The 19,152-nt window shown below is 42.6% G+C and overlaps 1 protein-coding gene across 1 annotated transcript in view; it reads left to right on the forward strand.

Annotated features, from left to right (window-relative positions):
• The window catches only part of LOC128305099 (neuronal acetylcholine receptor subunit alpha-7-like), a 75,397-nt gene that overhangs the window by 22,200 nt on the left and 34,045 nt on the right, over nucleotides 1–19,152 (forward strand). Inside the window, exon 4 of the mRNA XM_053042400.1 lies at nucleotides 18,204–18,343. Within this exon, the coding sequence (XP_052898360.1) occupies nucleotides 18,204–18,343 (140 nt within the window). The remainder of the gene's footprint in view (nucleotides 1–18,203; nucleotides 18,344–19,152) is intronic.

Below are 19,152 nucleotides of genomic sequence, written 5' to 3' on the forward strand. Positions count from 1 at the left end.
CAGTAATAAAACACTCACATTTCACCTCGATTTGGCCATCGGGGGCTTTTACCCTATCGGTTTGCTCTTATGTGTAGTTAGGTCGGAGTGTGTATGTGTGTAGGTGTATGTTTGCAAAAAAGGTGTGATTGGGTTGAGGCTCAATACGTTCTGAAGGAGACACTTTGCTTTATACTCTAGTGGTTAGATCATCGAATGATTGGTTCGTTATTCATATCGTATCGAGGATTTTTTTCCACAAGCATCCAGGATGTTGTCGTTTTAGCAGTCTGGTCATGGTGTGTGGCATTAATAATAAGAATCTATGCATCGTATCGGAATGCATAGATTTGTGGTCGTAATTTATGCATAAAAATCGGAAGTGATGGCTTTTATGCATACTACAACAGATACATACTCAACGATACATAGTAGCTTAAATTTCCTGTCCCTAATGCTATTGACACAATCAATAACAATCACCAACAGAAAGCTGATAAAGTTTTAACTGCGGGCAAAACTTCCCCCCCAGTATTCCTCCCGAAAGGTAAATTTGCCAAATAGTTGCACACGTACCTTGAGCACACTTGAATGGAGCGCAACAAACTTTGCAGCGTTTAACCAACGGTGCTTGTGCTAAACTATCCACAAATGTAATACACATGGCCCCAGCGTTCCACACACGGTGTGCGGGGCCCAAGTTAGTCTCTCGTGGCCAAATGTGAAGGCCACCGTGCAACCTCAACCTCACGAGAACAAATTTTGCAACGCCATTACGACAGCTTTTGCTGTTGACGTTCCCCAAAGACTAGCGCTTAAATGTTTATCGCTGGCAGCTGCATTTTCGAGCAATTTGCTACCTTGTTGTCCGACACCCTCTGCTAGCGACATGCAGGAATGGAAGTTTTGTTCAGCTTTCTTTTGAATAGGAAAAAAAATGCTGGCGTGAGTTGTGAGGTGAAATTTTAGGGTGAGCTATGTAGGAATGCTTAACTTAGAGTTCCTGCAATTTGAAAGAAATTTAAGACAGTTTGAAATCAAAGTTCTAAGAATTTAATTTTGCAGTGTACATCAAGTATAGTACCAAGGTTTTATTTTGTGTAAGAAATTAGGTACACTTACACTAAAACTACCAAGGATGTCATGTGTTTTTTTAAACTATTAATTTCAAACACCTGGATGTTGCTTAAATATTCTTTATTCATATCATTACAATAGAAATGTAAAATTATTACTAAATTCTGGTTGCATTGTTTTACTATAAAAATTAATGTACAGGCAGTCCCCGAGATACGCGGTACCTCTTATACGCGGATTCGGACATACGCAGTTCTTGGAAATTTGACAGATGAGCTAGTTTATAGCACAAAATCTAAGCAAAGAATGAAAATTTTGTCACATAAATCATTTCTTTCTAACTTATTTTAATGTATTCTTTCTTAAAATCGCCTGATTCGGTGAAAAAATTAAGTCCGGAGAAGGAAGTCGACTCTGTGACTTTGAAGCATAAACGAAATTGCACCAGGATTCGACTTACGCGGAAATTCGAATTATGCGGATTTTTCCCGGATTATAGCGGTCCGCTATAATAGCGTTTCTCGGGGACTGCCTGTATTTGAGTTTAAGCTTTCCAGTCAAAATGACTGATCCTGTAATATTGGTGTTATTAAAACATTTTTTTAGTTTTGTTGATGACCACCAAGCATTACTGTTTAAATGTAGATTTAGTTTAAAGTATATTCAAATCATATTGAGTTTAATGTAATAAAACTATACGAATATTAGTTAACACAAGAGTCTTAAACGTTTTTCTTTGCTGATTACTTTGTAAAAAAATCTAATAGCTGGAATATTTTTATAGCAATACATTTTGAAGTTTGTGCTATAAAAAACGTATGTAATAGTCATGCACTAATTATGGCAGAATCGGTTAATCTTAGAGATCAAATTGATGAAAATGAAGCGTACCAATCAAAATGACTGATCCAGGGAATCTAATGTATGTGGATCTTAATCCTACATTTGTTTGTTTACTACATCATTCAGATAATTAGAATTAAGAAATCTGTACAATGTAATTGATGTAACAGTCGTTAAAAGTCCTCCTTTCTATTTTTGTATTATTCATGTGTACGTGAAGTACCAGGCGTCTCCTTGCAGGAGAACTGTCATATATGAAATTTGAATTCAAATCTTTTAAATGCTATCGTATTTTCTCTTTGCTCTATAAAAGTTACCCTAATTATCGATAAAATTAACATTAATTTTAACAGTAAATTAAGGAAAAAAACAAAATGGCTGGATTAGCCAATGATAACTTCGCACGGAAGGGTTAATTAGCGACTTCTAATTTTTCCTTGCTTAATCCGGTAAATTAAGAGTTATTTAAGGGTAACTCACCAAGCATAACTTATTCTTGATTTATTGTAGCTTTAAGAATTCCTTTAAAAAATGAATTTCTGCGAGCATTTTTTACCTACACTGCAACGGTCAATTTACACTCCCGTTAAATAGTTGCACAAAAAAAAAGTGTGCTGAACTTTGCCAACAAACAAATGTCATTATGTTGCTGCTTTTGGCATAAATGGTGAACGCAGCGTAAGATTTCATCAGCAACCCGTTCGCTCGCTCCGTACCGTCCTTGCCTCGGTGTGGCAAAGAGCAGGATCTTAATTAGCCGAAAGACCGGTCTTTGACGCTCACCGGTGGACACACCCGGATATTGTAGTATCCCTTTTTCATTTGCCAGCCGGACGCAGCGCCCGGGGCTGTAAGCTGCCACATCCACGGACACCTTACGGCTAACGAACTGCTTGAAACAAGGTGATGTGTATCCCATCGTATGTGGGTGTGTGTGTTTGTGTGTCATTCTCGATGGAAGCTACATCGGGGACACATCATGCAGGCGTCCACAAACTTGAGCACATTCGCATTCGGTGCCCCTGGAGCTGTTTTATCTTGACTGTGGCGTACGCTGCCACTCACACGCGTTGCCCTTCCTGCGCGGGTGCCCGATATTCCATTCCTTCCCGCGGGGGACATTTGTTTAGATGGGACTAGAAGTTTTCACCTCACCAGGAACGGACGTACGGTGTGTTCATTAGATGGCAAACGCCTCCAGCTGGCTGGAACCTACATTTGCAATGCTTTCGCTGGTACGTGTTTTATGAAGCATGGGATTTATAATACAACGCAAGCGTATTACACGGTTTAAAACGCGACCACTGCTCGGTCGAATTTTGCGTGAAATCTTCTGTCCCATGTCTTTAGTGTGTGTGTTTCTGCGGAAATATGACAACGGCCGTTTGCATATTGCGTGACCCAAACTGTGGAGCTAGCCGTTTAAACTTAACAGCTTCCGACGCCGACGGTCCATTAGTGGTACCGATCGATGGAAAAGATTTATGCCAAACCGTGGCCAATATGTGCGGAAGCTGCAAATTTATGGAACAATTACCACCAAGTGCCACATTTATCTGATCCACCAGCGCCTGGTCCAGTGCAGCGCGTGCTCCTGTGCAACTCTGCCGGACGAATGGCTACACCGGTTAACTGTCACCTGGACGCTTTCGCACTGCCACTAGCCATGAAATGTGTGGGTGTGTGTGTGGCCAACCGGGCACGTTTTCCGGTGGCACCGTTCGTTCACGTTCCGGCACCATTGTGTACCGTGCGCTAAGTGTACTCATTAAAATAATTAAAACATAAACAAAACCCCGTTCCCGCATGGGGCTTTTGCTGCTAGTTGCGCAAGGGGAACGAAGAACCACCATGCGGGACACTTTTCGGTTTGCCAACCAATTTTCACTGGCCGCAAGCGTTTATTTCGCAAGCGTGGTGTACATGGGTTTGAGGTTATATTTTTAGTGCATGCACTTAATAAAAAACAGCAGGGGAGTAGGACCAAATTTTAATTTGGTTGATATGTGTTAGAATAAGGTTTGGAATAATGCAAGCAGAAATGCTTCGTGATATAAATACAAAGAGCAAATTCGACCTTATTTAACACTCTCTTCTATTCTCCTTCTGTTTGGACACTTCAAGCTAAAATAATTTTCTGTGTTTTTTTTTTTATTATCGTTAGAACGGCCAGGCCGTATATCTAATTTTCTGTGTTGATTTCCTTGGATTTATTTATCTTAAAACTAAATAATATTTTGTCTTATGTATGGATATGGATTGGATTCCTATCTTGCTACGTTGAGACCCTGATCGCTACTATGAAATGTGGCCTGTTATTGGACTGAATAGAAGTATAATTGTACTTAAGAATAAACTTTTCATTTAATTTAATGATTTAATGATTTAATGATTACAAGTGATTTTATGATGCTTCAACATATTTCTTATTGAGTTTGTACTCCTTCTAAATTTATTTTTTTATATTCGCATATGAAATTCAATGTTTATTTATCATAATTTATGAAAACTTTCAAAATTTCTGTTTGTTACTTTTTTTATCAGTTGGGTGAGTTCTTCAAAAGTAAAAGTTGAGTGAATTTCTTAAAGTTGCTAATAGCAAATGATTCTTTGCTGCCAGTCTAAATTATTAATCATGGAGACAGACCACAGAAATGAACTATTTTGTGATGGGAGATAACATATTTTTATACATCCAGTACAACCGAGTATGCCCGGGATAGGGCAAATCGCAAGGAGGAAATGCCTTGTGACAATTGTTATTATCGCTCAACACAAGCGGTGTTGAAAATACGGCATTGCCGTCATAATATAAATTAAATAAAAAAAATAAAAATAAATAACATATTTTTAAAAATGTTTCCCATGTTAATATTGAAGCAGATTAGAAGGATTTTCAAAATAATAGTAAAACTATTGGAATGTAAAAGGCACACAAATCCAAATCTATGATCATTTTCTACTTAGCATTCAATTGCTGTGCAGTGAAAGTTGTTTTATCGCAAACATTTTATAGATTTACGAACTGCTAAAAAAAACCATACTTAAAACGGTGAAGAGTGTATATTTAAATAATCAGAGAAACTTTCCCCCATTAAACTGTTGAAATTGTGTTTGAAATCAACGGTTATAGAAAGCTCAAATTACAAAGAAATTTCCATTCATTTCTTTTGATTGAAACCCACCATTGGATCTTCCTAGCATTTAACAATAAGCAGAAGGGATTCGCGTAGGTATTTACATGCTGTTCCAGTCTCTTTTTCGCTACGGATGAAGGACGTTTAAAGAGAATAACTCAAAAAGACTTATTACGAAATATTGCCTTAAACCATGATCCTAATTTTAAACACAGCAGTGCCTTCGCAACGTTTTGTCGACATGCGATTGTATTTCTTATCCCCTAACATGCGCCCAAGTTCCGTATGTAGATTGAATGTAGCTGTTGGAGAATCACATAGATAAGCGAGGCATCTTTTTAGTCAGCAACCATTCCACCAAGGACGGACCCTTGCTTCATACAGAAACACACACACACACATCCATGCATACAGCAGCTTACACAAACCTATCTAACTAATGAACAGATCCCGCCTGCAATTTACCGCCCGTGAGACACAAAAAAAACTGGGACACGCGGGACGAACGAACAGGCAGAAACAGTAAAACGCAACAAACGAATCATAAAAAGTATGCAGCAAAGCCAGCAGTTGAAAATCTTTACGATATGTGTGGGAGGTTTCTTTTTTTTTTGTATCACCATCATATGATTCATCCACTTTCGTCCTTCGGTGCAAGGTTTTCTTGAGCTCAAATCTCATGACAGGACAATGGCCCCTCTATCCGCAGGGGATGAGACACAGGGGGGGGGGGGGGGTGGCACACATACGCCCGGCATCGGGCATCGGAAGCATGATCGTGGGTTCTTTGCTGCAATAAAACCCGACCAAGTGCAGCATTTGTGCACCGAAATGGGGGCGGGAAGGTGAATTTCTCCGCGAGGAACAATTTCTTTGTCTTCCGGCCACATCTGCTGCTGTTACGGTGCTTTTTAGATAGCAAGCACGCGGTATCCGTTTTGCATGTGAACCGCAAAAACTCTGCATCGGCGAAGATACGCGGAACACAGTGGCACAACTCCTGGGTGGGTAGAAACAGAATTGTCATGCACTTGGAGCAATGGCGCACATTGAGCATATGTGTGTGTGTTTCTTTGGCTTTGTTTCACCCAAAGCTCCTTTTTTATTCACGCTCCCCAACACCTTGATAATGTTCATAAATTGGCACAAATTTAATCAACACGGTGTGGCAACGGTGGCTGCCATGGTTCCAGACCGATCAGAATTGAGAGATTGCTCGCTGGGACCATTAAACCGTGGGACCGCCTTCAAAGCTGCCTTTCATACGTGCTGGGATGGCTGTACCTTTATTCGACTTGCTTGAATGCAGTCTGAAGCCAGCAGGGACACGATGGCGATGGATAAAAGACTGAACTCTATTCCCCGGTCAGTCGGATACTTATCATCAGTCGGGCTTGTCCACCCGACTGCTTCCCCCTGCTAGCCTCCGGCCCACCCTCACACGATACACACAAATCCCATTCAATTAATTGCATTACACGCTCTATTTATTCATTCGCTACATCATAATTAATACACATGGGTTGGCATGGTTTTTTGTGGTGATTGCGTGTAGAGTTTTGCGTCCGTGTGCGAGTGGGCTGAAAGCGAGACGTCTTCATTCAGCCCGTCACTGGTGGGTGATAACGGCCACTCGACTCGCTCCATTCATGGGACGCGCAAACTAATCGCGTAAAAATGATAATCGATCCACTTCAGCGAACGGTTGGTTGAAGCGTGTGTATACCACCACGCCCCGATATAGGAAACCGGATAAAACGACCCAACGAATGGCTTTTCTGGGGTGATTCTTCTCCGTCCGTTTGTAGGCGTTGCGTCACAATTCTCACCGGGACAGCACATCATAATTAAAGCATTATTATTTGCCTCCATTTTGAATGGCCGCCGGTGCTTTGTGCTCTGTAATTAGCAACAAATTGTTCCAGAAATTGTTGCTAACTATTGCAAAGCTTTCCGTTTTAGAAGGCGAAACTTTAATTAATGATTTAAATTCAACTCAATTAACCACTCATCGGACACATTGCACAAAAGTTTCAACGCTTAGACGCACCGTTAGACAAACAGGCAGTAAATTGCATTGCGAAGTACTTGACCGCCGTTGTGCAGGAGAAGATTTCCCTTTCGGCGGTTAGAAAACAAATAGTTTATATGATGAAAATTAAATAATAGTCGGAATAGTTCTACATCCGTCTTCTGCAACCATTTCCATGCGGAAGGAAATCCCATTTCAACTCTGCCCCGGGAACACCCGGATGGTTGTTGATTGTGTTGCAGCCTTATGATTAATGCCCGGTACGATGAGGACCCCTGCCACCATCAAGCGATAAAATAGTGATTGAAGTCTGCATTCGAAAGCAATACAGCCAATAAATGTGAAACATTCAATTGGATTTTACGTCGATTTGTTTTGCTTCACCGCAAATGAACATTTAGTAGCTATACCTTCACATTCGCTTTTCCATTCAGCACATTCCGCAAGCGTAAACCATCTATACCGACATATAGGGAACTCGGATACTCGGTACGCTTTAATACCGACACCAACCCCAACACAGAAAGGAAACGGTTCCTGGGTGCCGATGTTCCCCGGGAGAAGCCTACGCACACTACGCCTTCCCGGAAAACCCCGGTGTTACGATGGAGAATATGGTTTTGTTTGCTCCTTTTCTTGGTAACCCGTGCGGGAACAGGGCCCGGTCGTCGTCGTCACTCATCGATCGGTGTTGCATAACATCCGGGATTTTGCCGGGCCCAGCTCGTCGATACGATACATCGGTATCCGCCGCCTGTATTTCGGGGAGGGGGGGCTGTATTACCCTTACCCCCGGGTGTGTTTTGTTTGTGTGGGTGGGTTTTTGGTGGTGTGCACTTTAGACTTGTATTAAAATGAATGACTGTCATCAATCATTTGCCAGCGGAGCACTGTGCAGACGCGGTGGCTCATTCACCCGTGACCAGAATGTTTATGGTGGTGACGTGACGCGAGCTTTTTCCATTTTTCTTTGGCCCCCTCCCCCTCCCACACACACACACACACACAGCATCCGAGATTCCATAAAACTAAGCTGCCCGAAACTGTCCCCACATTTGGTGCAGCGAAGGAAGGAGCGAATCGTGCTTAGGAATTGATAACAATTGATGATAAGAGTTTTTTTGGTTATTCCAATAGCGTGACCCAACAGTGACACTTGGTAATATTCCCGTTTGTTTATACGCTTTTCCTATTCCTTCTGAACCAATCGTTATGCTATAACTATAGGAAATTATTCACAAATATTCTCACAAAAAAAAAATAAATGATTTGCGTAAAAACTTGCAAACCATTCCACCTGCGGGAAAGCTCTCCCACTCCCAAGTATTCAAATGTTGGGTCCGGAATTCTGCCGTTAATCCTCCGGGCGAAGGACTTCCGGTTGAAATCCGTTCAGCGGGCGTGTGCGTTTGTGGAATATTCTACCAGCATACCAGCGAATACGCAACGGCACGACAGGATTAGAAGCTTAAAGCCTTAAAGAGACCGACAGGACCCTTTACGTTTCGCGTCCGTACAGCATCCGTACCGCTTTGATCTGTGGGGAATCATTTAATTTCCATTCTGGTCGAGGAAAATTCGCTTGCGCAAGGGATGGTTGTTGTTGTTGCGATATTTTCTTTCCGTGCATAAGCGAACGCTAAGGAGTCTTGTGGGAAATGTTCGATCACTGTCGCCGTCATGTGCTTTTAAAGCTTTTCTTTTTGGGTTTGGAGAACGCGCGGACGGATATGGTACGCTCAGGGTTTATCGATTGGTTTCGCTGTAGGTAGAAACGGTGCTAAGCATTGTTTCTTCGCATTCGTACGGTCTGGTTAAACTTTGGCTTCCTTTGCCACCTCTCCTGGTCACCCGTCCTGGCCCGGTGATTGTCTGGTTGGTTTAACATCGTCGACATTTTGGCACCCCCCTTGCCCATGCCCATTACAATAAACCACCGCTGCTTGGCTTGGCTGTCCCTGTGGAGGTCACAGGTACGAATGGGATCCCGCCCGGGTTAGCATTTCCGTTCCGAAAGAGCTTTCGGGCTGGTAAAAGTTATCGAAAAAGCGATCGAGTGCCTGTGGACAAAGGGGAAAAGTTCGCGGTGAAGCCGAAGGGGGAACGAACCTGGGAAACTTTGCTAATCAGACCAAAACCGGCGTGGTATGATTATCATTGAAAATTACTTTGAACCGCAGCAGGAGCTTTTGCAACACGGAAAATGTTAATGTTTTGTATACTAATTTTTACACGCTTATTGTACTGTTTACTTATAGTAATGTGAAGATGAAAATCGTTTTTTTTAAATAATTTTTCAAATAACAATTTAAGAAAAAAAAAATTTGATAGTCTTTCTAAGCTTCTCCATGAGCCGCTTCATCATATGCACCAAAAGATTGTCACATAAAACTAAGTGAAAGTGCGCACCGAGTATTGTACCACTATGTCCATGCCTTCGTAAGTAATGACTTCTAACCCCCTTTGGGTAGAGAGACAGAGAGAAACCACTGTGGAGCGATTTTTTAGCTGCCTTCTGACAGATTCCTTTTTTCCCTATTTTACTTCCACCAGGCACATGGCAGGGCGAAAGTTAAAATGGAGTTGAACGGAGTTTATGTTTGTACAAAGCAAAGGACGCGCCGTAAAAAATACAAACACCCACACACATATACACACAGCCACACATATACCACACAGAACACAGAAAGAGAGAAGATGGCTCGGTCCTCGGACTTGATTTGCTTCGGTGCGGGTACACTGGTAGCCCGGTTGTTGAGCCGTGATTCCTGCGGCCCCGAGACGAGTTGTATTTAATAATGCACATGTTCTGCTACCATACTTACCTGTTAGCGAAAAGCCCCGGCCAAGAAGCGGGCTGGGGCAACCTTTTCCATTATCTACGATGGCCTCCCCCCCCCGTGTTTACCTTTACGGTGGCTGTGACACGGGCACGGGCGAAACGGCAGCGACAGGCGAGTTTCATTACAAGCAAAGAAACAAGCGACCGATGTTTGATTGCAGGAATGGGAACCAATGGTACACGGGTGTGACTCTTTGCTTTTGCACCGTACCGTCACCGTGTAGTCCTCGCAAAACTCTCCCTCGCCCTCGCAGTATGGCCGACCCGTAATGGTTTACAGAGTTTCCTCTTTGTTTCGGCTTTTTTTGTTGCTGTTGTTGTTGTGTGTAATATTTATCTCAGTGGATGGGTGTTATTTGACATGGTAACAAATAAAAACAAGCCTGCCCCGGGAGTGTGGCGCCGCGAGAGTGGAACGGTGGAACGCGGCTGAAGATGCAGAAATGAAGAATTTTTCGTGCATGCACCAGACAATCACGGCCACCATCTTCTGGATGGCGCACTTGAAGGTGGAGAAAATGAGCGCACAAGTTCGCACACAAACACGGAAAACAAATTAGTGGTTTGTCAGTGTCACTTTTTAAGCATCACATTTCAGTGTTTGCAGAAGTGGAGCTTCGGATTAGTTTTTGCGTGCAGCAATGTTTGGTGATGCAGACTGACGGATGTATCGGAATTGAGCAAGCGGGTTAAAGGTGCTTTACTATGCTGGTATATTTAATATAAATGACCTCATTTGTCCAAACGGTTGAAACATTGGTTAAAAATGTTTGTTTTCGCCGTGGATATACACTATACGTCAAGGTACACTTTGTACATTGGTGCCGTTGGATCTCATTGATAAATGTTAAGTATTATCCTTTTCGAGATTCAATTCGTTTAGAGCATCGATAATTATTTCCTTCAACAGATTAAATATGTGTTGCATTCAGGATTCCTACTTGGCAAGTCACTGAATTTTAAACCCTACATGGCCACTAGATTCCTACCATTTATACCATTAGACGAACGACATAAGCTCTCCAGATGCCTACTTTTGAGACCTCAATTACTGATTTTAAGACGTATGGAAGTACAACAGCTGTTTTTGGTGCGATGCTAGTGCACTTGATGTACTAGATGGACTTAGCTCCGTGAACTTTATTGGACTATTGAAGAGTGTAAAAAGCACAAAATAAACCATTTGGCTGGTTTCCAGAAACGTTTCAAGAATCTCAGACTTGTTACCGAAGTAATAAGGACTACAAACATTGTGTTAAATTGTTTCAAGTTTCATTAGATACTTCAATGCGCTTGGATCGATTTGTAGGGTGAGTGTAGATCAATTTGTATTTTTGTTATAAAGTTTACTTATGTACTTTATCAACTGTGTTAAAACATATTTTAAAGTAGTTTTTAGTGAACTAAACAAAGAAATGGTTATATAATATTTAATAAAATGAAATCTCAAATCAACATACATTTGTAGTGAATTTTGTAAGTAGATCCTCATAAAACAATTACAATAATATTAATGCAGGACTTTAAACTTAACAGTATTAGCAGGTGTCATATTGATTAAACAAAACGAAAAAAAAACTTTGGAGGATACAATTCAAGAACTTCAACAGCTTCAAAATTCAAGAAAATTTAATTAAAGTATCCCTAGATTCAAGACCCTTTCAATTATATTATTCTTCACATTTTTTTAGATAACAGTTTCTGGCATTGGAGTAGATCATACCATAACTTAGTAAGCTTAAGCTTTTTGGCTAAATATGTCAAATAATACATGCCTGGTTCCATGGGCTGTTTCATTATGCACTGATTCGTAAGGGACAAAGCATTTTGACATACAGAATGACATAAGGAAACATTTTTGCACAACCGCAATTAGCGAAAGATCGATAAAAGTTTAGACATTTAATTTAAAATTCAAATCATTTAGACCGAATTATAAGTCTGATTGGTTAAAAATAATTAAAATCTGATTCAATAATCCTTTTTTATTGTTTTCATACATAAAATGTTTGTTTATATTTTTGGCATACGGAAAACATAGCCTAACCTGGTTTAGACCAGCATCAAAATGCTTTGTTTTGCCATTTGTTAAGAAACTGACCGAACCTTTCACTAGGTAAACAATCTAATCCTTTTTTCCTAGGCTTAACATGGTTTGTCATTTGTAAGGGGTACTGAAAGCGGATAAGCTCGGAAACGTCAAAACGCATACAAAAAAAAACTGACTTAGGGTATGATTTCGGCCATTTTCGCGACATTTTGTATGCGTTTATTTATTGCAATCTTGCATAATCGTCATAGGCCAGACTATTTAATATTAATTATCATGCATTGAATTTAAAGCTATTTTTCGGAAGTGCTGAAACAAAAGTAAAATAAACAAAAGCTCTTTTTTATTTTTATTTCATTTCTATTATGACGGCAATGCCGTATTTTCAACACCGCTTGTGTTGAGCGATAATAACAATTGTCACAAGGCATTTCCTCCTTGCGATTTGCCTTATCCCGGGCATGCTGAGAAACAAAAGCTCTTATCGTATTTTAAAGAATGTGTTATTATTACTTCACATGCACATGCCTTAATTTTCATTTAATTTCATTGCATAAGTGTGCCTTGAGTGTGTTTATTCTGTGCCTCAAAGGTTTAACAATTTATTAACTAACTTATAACTAAACGAACTTAAGGTAAACTGACAACAATGAAGTAAAAAATCCCGTGACAGGAAAAAAATAGAACAGGGTAGGAAGGAAAGGGAAAAAAAGAAGAAACAAGGAGAAAGGAAAAAAGAAAAGGAGGTGAAAAGAAGAAAAAAAATAGTAAAAGACCCAACAACAGAAGGAAAGACAGAGCACAAAAGGGAGAAATGGGTAGTTCGGAGGAGAAAGAAATACAAAAATGAATAAAATGAATGCATAATAGTATCTTATCATCTGACAGATCTGCATTAGACCTAACGAGATATAGGGGAGCTTTAGTGCAGTGATTGATTAAATATGTTAAGGAAATACTTTGCAATTATAGTCTAGTCTAAAAATAATTTCACCAGAAGAATATAGCTAACATGTACTGGTTTTTAAAATCAGTCCAGCAACAAAATGTGACCCACTGATCGATTTGGCTCCCGGATGCTGTGACACAAAATTAAGAACTTCCGCTCGGCAGGCATCAGCATTCGGTGGCTTCACCGCAACCGCTCAAACCAGTGCAGATAAGAAACCCCAAACCATCGGCGTTGGTCGGATTGAAGTGAAATGCGCAAGGCATAGTACGAGCTCAGCATTTCCCTGCCCAACCGTGCTGCGTAATCAGCATGTTGCGAACGCAGGGCACGGTAAAGGTTTCGTTGGATTGGTTTAGGGAAACGAAACGCAAAAAAAACCCGTCCCCAGGACGCGATGACAGCCACCTTGAGAGCGATTCTTGTGGATTGCTACTGTTGGAAGGGAAAATAAGCGAAAAATCGAAACGTGCTGGCAAGAGAAACACGGTTGCAGTGGCAAAAAGTACTCACGAGGAAGTGGATATGGTGGTATTTGTGGCGGTCCAGATTCTGTTCCTTCTCCATTTTTCATCCTCCCCCCCTTTCCTTCTCACTGTATCGGCTCCCCAAATCGCACCGGTAGGAACGGTTATAATGGCGAAAGGGCAAGGGATGATCATGGGCCAGGTTGTGCGAAAAACCTTTTTGAGTAAATAAAGTATGATAGAAAAATAACAGTTGCCCCCCGTATTTCCACCCCACCCGGATCCGGTGCCTACCGCGTTCGTCCTGCAGCGTCATTTTTTGCCATCCCCCACAGACCCCCAACGCAGTCCGCCCAAATATGCCAGAGCATGCTGGATGAGACTTTTTTTATGATTTCTTTTTTGCCTGCTGCTGGAATTCATTTTTTGCCGTTGCGTAGTGTAACCGAGACGGGTTTAAGAGTGAAAAAGACCAAACGCTTCGGCGGCGATTCGGACGGATGGAAAATCAGCAGCTGTGGTGTGTTGTTGGGTCGGAGAAAAAACGCAGCCTTTGCAAGCCTACTGCGAACCAGACCGCCTGCTAAGGGGATCCGGATTTTCTTGCATTCCGGCCTTAGTTTTGCCTTCATTCGACGCTGTTGTTGTTGGTGTTGCCCACGGCGATCCGGGCAAGCAGCAATTTTTGCCTGCTTTATGTTCACGTCCGAGCGTCAGTAGGGGGGGAGCACGCGCAAGGAAGGCGCAACAGCCGCAGGAGTTTGGAATTGAAAAGCTCAGTACGGTACGGGACACCCTAGCTCGGACGTTCAGCGAGTGTGTGTGTGGGTGAGTTTTTTTTTCGTAATGGCAACCTGAAAGACACACCTTAAAGCATGCAAAGGCAAAAGGAAGGTGTAAATGGGAGCGAAGGAAATGAAGGAGTTAAAAAATCACAACCGTTCTCGCCGCCGGGCCAAAGCAGGTGCCGCCGTAATGAAGCCCCGTAGACGAATCGAGTCGACCGAACCGACCGAGTAGGTTCCGTTTCGGGATCACTTCCGGCTTATAGCGGGTAACGAGGTGGAATGCTTTTATACATTGGAGGTTTTTTTTCCTCTCTCTCCTCCCACTATGCACCTGGCTGTGGCATGATAAACGGCCAGTGCGGTCTGCTTTGGCTGAATGGGGTGATAAGAATTGGGCGTGCGAAGAAAGGAAGTTTACCGCAAAACCGGCGCTGCTACGTCACCGAAAGGGAACTGCAACATATTGGCATAGTGGTTGTGGTCGGGGCATGGTAGAATAAATGAGTTAGAGCTCGCAGAAGATTTGCTTCTAGCGCTGATGCTCTCTACGACCCTCGACAACGGCTCTAGCCCACGACAGGTAGCGAACACTTGCGAGAGGATGGATGGGCCGTGTGTGGGTTTATGTGTGATGGGATCATTAGTTTAATGACCTCATCCTGTTTTGTGTCACTTGGTGTACCGGGAGCTTGCATGGAATGCTGGGAGCCAGTGTGTGCGTGTGTGTTTGTGTTTTTTTTTTGTCATTCTGCTCTCTACATTCAACCTGATGCAGCTGGGAATGTAGGTTGCAACCGGAACAATCTGTCGCAGGTGTTAATGAGACTTTACCGATTGTATTTCATTTCTCCCCCATTAGTTTTCTAGGTTGTGTGAAGCGTGTTACATGAGGTTGAATCTATTTAAATAAAGTTAAACAGATTGAGAATTGCGACAGAAGCGTGAATTATTTTTTTATATTTATTTATGTGGGAAAAAGGTTTGACAGCCCTGGAAATAGTGTTATATAAGCCAGCGCAGAAAGGACAAAGAGGCAGTAGCAGTAGCAGTAGCAAACAGAGAAGTAATCAGAACGGAGCGTTTAATTGTAGACCAAAAAACACATATCCCATCATTATCTTCTTACATTTATTAACTACCATTATACAAATAGATTACTTAAAGGCTAAACCTATACTCTATCCATTCGTAAACAAGTCACAACTTGGGAGCGATGTAAGGAATAAGTTTAACGAAAATGAAAAGTGTTGCGGAGGTTTTTCGATAACCGTCACTTTTTATTTGGCCCGATTCTACTCTCAGAGGCTTGTAGACGGACGGATTTGCGGACGGTTCTGAAATTTCGTCTCCTTTCTGTGTTTCCCTGTTCACTGGTCACTTTCTACGTTGAATATTCTTCACTGCTACTTTTGTACTGACCCTACACGCTTCCTAGCTGCCTACTCGCGTGCCAATTGCGCGCCGTTTATCGTCGGGTCCTGCCGAAGCGCGCCGTTACTTTACCGACAGGGGTGTCGAACGCTTTCGTCGCAACAAAAAGATTGGAAACGAAACGTTGTGTTCATGTAACTGATTTATTGTATTGAAATAGACGATAATGTATTAAATTTTTCCTCCGCCCCCAAGTTAAGTTCGCTTTCAATTATTGGCTACCAAGTGTCTGGTTGGAATTTTGATTTTGAACTTCACGATTCCTGAGGTTAAATATTGCCTCATTGCATGCGCCGGTCACGTTTTCGCCGTCAGGAAGACGGAATCACTTCTCATCCATTTATTTATTCCTCGACATAATCGATGACCAGCAGCGATCGTGGCGAAGGAAATGATGCCTGTACGTGTAAACGTATTGCGTTACCGTTTGGGTAACGCATCTCCTCCCTATCCGTTTGATCTCCCGCGCGTATAGTTGTGCCCGGTATGGTGCTTTGGGGAAAAATAAAACGACAAACCGACCGTGCAGCATTTCGTGTACGGCATCGAAACGAAAACACCATCTTAACATCATCTCTCCACCTGGCAAACAACAACGTACAAGAAACGACCAGAATATACATCGCGTCCAGTACCAAACGGGCCGCAAATGTGGGGCGAAGTAAACGAAGAGAGAGTGAAGTCCACCGTCTGAAAAAAGGGATTCATCTGTACGATGGCATGTCATCGACAGGGCACGTGAACGGCCTTTTCGGTCAATAAGGTCCCACAAATGATGCGGGGTTGTGCTGGTGCAGATTGACCCCCGCAGTCCACCTTTTTGAATGCTGAGCACGGATTTTTGGTCCTTGGGATCTCTCTCTCTCTCTCTTTCTCTCTCCCTCTCTCTGTTAACCGGCAATGGGTACAAAGGAGTGAGACACCTTCAGAAAGAAGAAGGAAAATATTGTCCCTTTTATGAAACGGAATCGTCGAATTATCTACTTCTTTCCGCACGGGTTGTGATGGCCATCGGCTTTTCCGTCGAAGTGGTTTAGGGGATGAATTATGAGCGACTTTATTCGCTTTCTTTTGGCGACGGCCAGCCATCTTCTTCGTCTGCCAAGGTAGTTTATTGGGCTTTGTAGCAAAGAATATTCAACAATGGGTGGGCCATTTTTTTTTCGAGCGGTTTATTTTCATGACTGGATGAGATGATTTGGGGTTAAGTGTGAGTTCTATCGAAACGACAGCTTTAAATAACTCAACTACTTCGAGCGTACTTCTACTTATTAATCGTAACGGAATATCTTCACAAGTTGCTGTTTTAATAAAACTTAGCATTCCTATTAAAGTTATTCCTCATTCCAAGACCGAACCGTTTGTTTGTGTTGGAATGGAGTTAATTTTTCAATTTAGAATTACCGCCGGTCGCTACCGTCTATGGCACCATCATTAATTCACCTCTGGATCCGTTTGCGATGGAGACGCCCGGTAGCTTACTGCAGCGTTATGGCTGCGTACGTTGTTTGTGGCTGCGTACTCCACCTTGCGCTCACCTCTACAGTGCACGCGTTGTGCGGGATGGGGCACGATTCCAAGCCTGCTAACGTGGTACAACTGGGGCCTGAACCCCGGATTCTTAAATCCGAAACTTTACGACTCAAGTTTACCCAAGCGGATGATACGTCCTTACCTTCGTCCCCGACAACAGCATCGAATGAGCCCCGTGTCAAAAACGTAATCCCGTGGAAAATTGAACGAACAACCTTTCCGTGTTTTCTCCCTTTTTTTGCTGTTGCGCGTTCTTTACCACTGCCGCCTCGAAACGGTTTAAGAAGGCACAAAACGGGGGGAGCTCTGTATTGAATGGGAGAATTCCCCGCCTATGTACCGAGTACATGGTACGGCGAGGGGGGGCCATATTATGAACATGTTACACTCGATTATCGTGTGTGTTTACTCATATGTACACACGCACTCACACACACATACACACCCACGTGTGCGGGTAGTTCAGCCCATAGGCTCGATTTTTCAACCGACTCATGGAAACTGCCGTGCCGCTCCCATTAGGACTGCGGAAATGCCAAGCTAATGTGCCGCACACACACACTGCCGTTTGGCAAGGAATTTCATTTTCTGCTCTCACATTTCGCGCTAATAAAAGGGATTTTTCCTAATTTTCCTTCGGTTAGGCGTTGTTCGCATGCGGGGTTGTCAAGCCGTTGTCGCAAACGGATCTAGCAAACTCCCACCGGGTGGGACACGGCAAGCACCGAATAAAGTTATTTATTTCCATTCATGCGGATTATGAAGTGTAATTATTTTGAAGGTACTGAAAGGGAGCCCACATGCGGTGGATGTGGGGCTGGGGCAGGGTGCGCATGTAATGAATTTGAACACACCGGAAAAATGCCGCCACCGACATGGACAGTAATTAAATCACCTGAGACACATATTTCATTTGGTTACGATTTGGTTTATTTACAGTATTTTTCCGTAGTAATTTCCGCACCGTTTCATTTATCAATCAACATTCGCTATGATACCCTGATACCACAACTGTATTGCCAAACTGTTGACCTAATCGTAATTCTTCTTTGTCTCACCCCGCTTTCCTTTCCAGTGTGCATGGCCGGATACAACGAGAAACGACTGCTGCACGATCTGCTCGACTCGTACAACATCCTGGAGCGGCCGGTGGTAAACGAATCGGATCCCCTTCAGTTGAGCTTTGGTTTAACGCTAATGCAAATCATTGACGTGGTAAGTTCGCGACGTGACATTAGCTTTTATTACACCGCCGTCAGACGTGCTTTGACCAAAAACAGCCGATTGCGGCGGTTGTTTCACCGCGCGACGGTCCGGTGCATTTATTTATCTCTGGCTGTTTGCAGATCATTTGATTTTTCGGTGCCCATTCACATCGATAACATTTAAGAGTGTAGCCAATGTGTCTTCTGTAAAGTGCTGTTGCTGTCAGGAGCTTTCCCAAATACGGTTCTGCTCCGCCATATTGTTGCGCAAAAGCATTCCCTTTTATGCTGCTTGTGTATTTAAATAATACAATATCTGCATACTTTCTTCTCATTCCGTACCATTATCACCATTCCGACGTCTTTCGCCTTTTGGTGGGCGATAGACAACCTCGAAATGTGTGCTATAAAAATCGATCGATGGATGAATGGGTCATTGAGTTTTCTTTGCGTTGTTGTCTTTTTTTGTTATGCGAATATGAAGCTCACATTTCGATTAGCTTCGATTTGTTTTACGGTTGATCGAGCTGATGAGTTGGTGGCATCGATTTGTCCCACTCAGCGAGAGACAGAAAAGAATGCTTTGCTGAAGTCGAAGGCACTACAGTCCTTTTTGTTCTTATTCGCCCTGAGTCCAGTGCGGCCGAGACATCGTTAGCGTTGAAGCTCGTTAAAACTGGAACGCAGATCTAGTCGTTAGGATCTCCGTACCTTCTGCTGTAAGTTCGGTGCCAATCGAACACAACCTTTGGCCACGGGTCATTAAAACTTCAAACGCCTTCTCCGGTTGGACTGGCCTTTTTTTTTGTTGCTCGCTCG

Source organism: Anopheles moucheti, chromosome 3, assembly GCF_943734755.1.
Source record: "Anopheles moucheti chromosome 3, idAnoMoucSN_F20_07, whole genome shotgun sequence".
Lineage (NCBI taxonomy): Eukaryota > Metazoa > Arthropoda > Insecta > Diptera > Culicidae > Anopheles > Anopheles moucheti.